A 5,479-nucleotide genomic window follows, 5' to 3' on the forward strand; every position below is an offset into this window, starting at 1 on the left:
TCCAATGGTTATGAAAAATTAGACCAAATTAATACATTACAATATCAAAGGGCGTGATCGTTATGAATTAAAACCATTCGTCTTGAATATGGTTTGTTATTGTAATAAGTGTGATCTAAAAGACAAAATTAAATCCCAATATGAATATCTTTGATATCTAAATTATATTCAACTATTAATAGCCATTGGGAAAGAACGTTACTAAAGTAACTTGTACGATAGTCACTTATGATTTGATATAAGTTTGAATAACTATGTCTTTGCTGAACCTTGTAGTTATGTAGATATCCATAGAAACAGTCTAAAAAACAAGACAAGTAAAGCAGATACAAGTTCAAGATTTTAAAATTCAGTAAGTATTTGATTGACTGCACATGACAATAGTAATAATATTTTTTAAATACATGATTATATATACATAAATATATTCACCATTACTTCAGTGGCAATCTTAACAGAGAGGAAATAATACAATTAATTTTAAAATACGTGCGTATAACAAATTACAGAGAATTTGAATAGATAAATGTGGATCTAATAATTTAAAATTAAGAATACATATTAATAATCTAAGTTTTAAACTTATAGTTTTCGAGAAGCGTTCGTATAGGCTGTGCTGTCTAAGTTGTAGAACCCTTTGTCAGAGTTAGAGATTAACATAGGTTCAAATCCTGTATGTTAACGGAACACTTTTTTTGGTACTTTCCACCTTGTAGAGTACACACTCCCTTATTTCCTGCAGTAGTTCCAAGGAACCCTTACGTCGCTGTCGACTTGTTTCCAAAGATCGCCTAAAATCTATGATAGTCACTTGAATAAGTCTAAATTTTCACACCCAACTCCCCCTGATAAACCAGAAATGTAAACTGGAGGGTTCAGATATGGGTATTATGGTGTACCATATCATGCATAATTTTTAGCAAAGGTTTTCCATTTTAAATCCATATTTTAAGTCTCGCTATCTAATATTTAGAAATGGCGATGAAATGATGCGGTTTTTTCTACGAATTTTTAATTTTGTCTTTAAAAGATATAAGAAAATCTTACCTTGAGCGAATATATAGAATTCTAATGGGGTTTTGGTGATTGCAGTTATAGTGTTTTGAGATAAACAATTGGCAAACAAGTATATAAATATCGCAGAGTTTGGTGGTTAAGCTGTGGAATTATCAAACCCGTTTTTAATCATTATCTATCTACCAGGAAAGATAAACTTGTATACAAGTTGTCATACTATAGGTTCGGAAATATCGTGATGTAAGTCGTAATTGTTATGTGTATGTATATATATATATATATATATGGATCTATCTATCTATATATATTTCCATGAAAACTAGAGTGTTGGTAGGAGGACCATTTTTTATTTTATAATGGGTTTATTAGGCCTAATAAAAGTTTTAAAACCGTTACACTTGAACGTCTAAGGTGCCTGCTACAATCAATGCCAATTTTTCTCGTGCGATAATGTCTAAGGCTTATCCATATTGTTATTGGATCCTTAATTGTCTGACAGAGTGGTATGGCAGCACGTAGGGCAGCAGCTAAGGCGGCAGCGGCGGCGGCCGCGGAGCCTCCCCCTCCACCTGAACCTGCCCCTGAGCCTGAACCAGAGAAAAAGGAACCTGAGAAAGCTGATGAAAAGAAGCCTTCAGACGAAGTATATACTATATAAAGTATCTAATTAATTTAGCAGGGCAATTTATTTTCAATACGAATCATCACTGCAGTTAACATAATAGTCAAAAAATTTTAAGTTTTAGTTAATTGTGGATATATGAAAATATCTTACACAATTCAGTTTAGTATTACTCAAAATGTTAATAATTTAGAATGAAAAATAGATTGCTTGGACATTTAAAACCAAAATTACTGCAGGTACTTAGTATTGTCAACGCAGTAATAATATGTTGTCTGCTACATTATACACATCAATAATAATATTATAAATGCAAAAGTGCCTTCTTCTTCTCAATCGATTGTACTGAAATTTTACATGGACATTCTTACGGTTTTTATAATGAATATAGGTTTATTCTTATTTTGAAATATGTCCAGGATACGCCCCACTAGTCTTTGAATTAGCAAAGAATACCATCTTGGTCTCTGAAGTTGTGTAATATTAATTAAATAAGCCTGTAAAATGTAAATCAACTGTCCTTTATAAGCATTGTTTTATTTTATATTTGTTTACTTCTATAGTGAGGAAAATGCGTCAAGAGTAACCATATTTTTTCAATGCGTTATAAATTTCAGCGATTAGGTAAGTACTCATCTACATAAAAAAATGGGACCTAAAACATAAGGTTAGAATTTGACTCCAAAGACGGCCCTTCGAAGCAGCCGTTAAGAACTATGCTAGATTAAATTTCGCTGGAATGTTATTTTGAACTAATGCATCAATTCTAGTTCTAAGTGTTCTAAAATATTAAAAATGTTGCCATAAATTTAAATACTCATATAAAAACCATCATGTTTATCTTCTGACAGAATAGACTTCTCTGATCTGTGATATATATTTTCTTGATCAGAAACAAGCCAAATTAAACAATGGAACAAAACATGCTAAGAACGATGCTAAATACAATGGCCATAATTATAAACATTTAGACGTATATTTATGATTGTGGCAATAAAGCAAATATTGTATTAGTGTTGGAAATATAATTAACTCAAACCAGAAGTGCTTATACATGTGCAAAACCTACACAATTGCGTGCGGTGCCGCGGGTGACTGCTAGTAATCTATATTTGTCTGTCCTAGAATGTTAGGTGAAAGTTTATATACTAAGATGTAATCGTTACTTCCTATATCATAACAGAGTGTGAGATACCAAGTGTCACAATACCGAATCGTTTAGGCAAGCTCTATATAAACGATATTCCACATAAAATGTAAAGTCTGCAGTTCAATTAGTCCTATAATTGTTGTGTGGATAGACAGACAGAGAGAAATGATTTTTATATTTAAAAATAAACCGAAATAAAGGTCAAATCTCCCAACTGCAGCTAAACATGTTTAGTGAAATGATTATAAATTGGTTTCCTTCTTAGTTGTCAGTCTAAATTAGGTTAATGCCCGCTATAAATTTGTCACTCTAATTTTAAATATAATAATATTAAAGTGTGTTTTATAAATCGTCAATGCAATTGCAAAAAGTGACGTAGAAATTGTATTTATAATATGCTTGAAACAATAATTGTTTTTTTTACTTCTGTTTCAGGACGAGGCAAACAAAGGTCAAAATGGGGATTCAAAAACTGGTAGAGTGGCAGAAAGGATTATAGAGAGGATTATTATATGTCCGGGAGGGCAGAATCCTTACATGGCGCCACCCCCGCCCCCGCCACCACAGGGTATCTGCCACTGTGTACCAATATTCGTCGACAGGCCTAAAAAGAAACAAGATAAGGGGAAAGGCAAAAGAAAGGGAGGCAATGATAAAGAAAACGAGCCATGTAAACATCCTTTCTGTATTGTCCAGAGGGCGAGGACGAAGCCTCAAGGGTAACAGAATTAAATTAGATTCTAATGAAACGAAACCGTAATGTAAAATTTGGGTTTAAAATGGTTAGCCAGAATTGTTTAAAAAATATCCAATTGAAAGAACTAAAATATGTCAGATTTACAATATGTGTTCCGAAATTGATCTGCAACAGAAATTAGGAGAGAAGAGTTGCCTTATAAATTTCCGTAAAGTTTTAATTTCCCTTATGAATTTCGTTAAAACTTTTTATTTGTCCCAGTCAGTCTGCTTTTGAATTTAATTTAATGTAAAGGTCGGTTGACATATTATATCTGATAAACAGACTTATCTGATGTGTTAGAATGAATTAGCCGGTTACTTTATATGATAAAATAACTATTTAATAAAGCCCTAAATCTAAAAGCCTGCTGTAATATGCTTCTGCTATAAACATTCAATAACACTAATTTCTTGGTTTATAATAAAGAGCTGAATTATACAATTTTGTGTTATATAATTCATAAAGTTCCTGGAAACTTGTGTAAGAATGAAGTGTTACCTTCTTCCAATAACTTACATCTTTCTCACTGACATTAATTACATCACTATCCAGTAGACTGGGATTTTGTGGTTTACTAATAGACGCATCTAAAGCTTAAATCTCATGGAAATCTACATTTACACCAATTTTTGAGTTTAAAACCTCCAATTTTGGTCTATACTAAGTGAAGATAAATATTCTCACAGGACTGTAAAAGAGTCTGTAGCAGTAAATTTTAAAGGCAGATTTGTGACAAAAAGTCTCCTTATGAATTTGTTTAAAGAAAGGGCCAAGAAAATTAACACCAATCTGGACATCAGTAACAAACTAAAAAACAGAAACTGCAAACTTGATTTTGATCTTCCAAACTGAAATAATTTGTATACATACTAAACAAAATAATACAATAAATAAAAAACATTCCAATATGGGATAAGAGTTTTCAAGTGGACTTCCATTGGTAAAAGGTATTTTATTCTTAGGTAAATTTTACTTGTGTATATCTAAAAAATTAACATGTGATAGGGTGTTAGGGGTGATCTTAAAATATCTCTGTATTTAAAACATGCTAATTTCGAGGACCTGAAAGTCTGAAGTCTGTATTAAGCCCATGTTTTCTGAACCGTATAATTTGATCTTCATAATATGGTTCCAGGTTGCCATGGGCCTCAGGACTGTACAAACAACAGCATCCCACCCAGGGTCCCGAAACACCGCCCCCGCCCCCCGTCGTGATATGCCAGCGCCCTGTTATGTGCTGCTGTCCTAAGTGTCGTCCTCCTCCTGAGTCAGACTCTGAAGACGAGGATCCGCCAAGGGAGGACACAGAAACCTTCATGACATTCATGAATATGGTCTTTGCGGCTGCCAACGTTATGAATGAGAATCCACATGCTTTTTAGATCAATATAAACCTTGCAGAAATTAAACTTAGCGTTCATGCACACGTTGTAAAATTAATTTTAATACATTTTATAAAGATATCTTCTTTTATGCAAGGAAAAGATTGAACAGAGGTTTTCAAAGTTTGAGAAGTGAAGAAGTGACGCGAAACGTAAGGTTTCACATTCAGTCAAACAGAGTTACAAAATTACAAAAAGTGAAGAAACAAACAAACCAATTAGATAAAAGGCATGGTGGGACGGTGGGTGCACATATAATAGCTGTTGGGACGACAGTTACCTCAAAGTATTATTGGACCCACATCCAATCAGAGAAGTCATGATTCTGTAATGCAATCCGCCTGATAGAGGTCGCTCCTTCTCTCTCTCTTTATTGCGAACTGAACTATAATGACGTTTATTGCCCATAGCAATGATATTGTTTGATTCACTGGTGTAAGTTTGAGAAGTCAATTTGCTAATACGTAGTTTGTTTTTCGTTAAAAGGTTGGAATTGTGACAGTCGCCATAATTGCTATTGTCGGCTGTAAAAAGTTAACTAATAGTATTAAAAGGTTGCTCAAATTTAA

The 5,479-nt window shown here is 33.1% G+C and overlaps 1 protein-coding gene across 1 annotated transcript; it reads left to right on the forward strand.

Moving 5' to 3' along the window:
• The first annotated feature begins 320 nt into the window (after window positions 1–320).
• Window positions 321–4,952, forward strand: LOC124372126 (basic salivary proline-rich protein 3-like). Its single transcript, XM_046830492.1, has 4 exons — window positions 321–352; window positions 1,517–1,660; window positions 3,225–3,508; window positions 4,664–4,952. Exons 2-4 carry the CDS (start codon window positions 1,523–1,525, stop codon window positions 4,908–4,910), a joined length of 669 nt encoding a protein of 222 aa, XP_046686448.1. The 5' UTR covers window positions 321–352; window positions 1,517–1,522; the 3' UTR covers window positions 4,911–4,952.
• The last annotated feature ends 527 nt before the right edge of the window (window positions 4,953–5,479 follow it).

The sequence above is a fragment of the Homalodisca vitripennis genome, unplaced genomic scaffold, assembly GCF_021130785.1.
Source record: "Homalodisca vitripennis isolate AUS2020 unplaced genomic scaffold, UT_GWSS_2.1 ScUCBcl_2549;HRSCAF=7433, whole genome shotgun sequence".
Taxonomy (NCBI): Eukaryota; Metazoa; Arthropoda; class Insecta; order Hemiptera; family Cicadellidae; genus Homalodisca; species Homalodisca vitripennis.

Excerpts from the sequence above, each read along its gene's own strand:
- LOC124372126 (XM_046830492.1), top strand. The coding sequence starts at position 1,523 with ATGGCAGCACGTAGGGCAGCAGCTAAGGCGGCAGCGGCGGCGGCCGCG. Across the intron at positions 1,661-3,224 it reads AAAAGAAGCCTTCAGACGAA|GACGAGGCAAACAAAGGTCA; the intron begins GTATATACTATA and ends CTTCTGTTTCAG. Across the intron at positions 3,509-4,663 it reads GCGAGGACGAAGCCTCAAGG|GTTGCCATGGGCCTCAGGAC; the intron begins GTAACAGAATTA and ends ATATGGTTCCAG.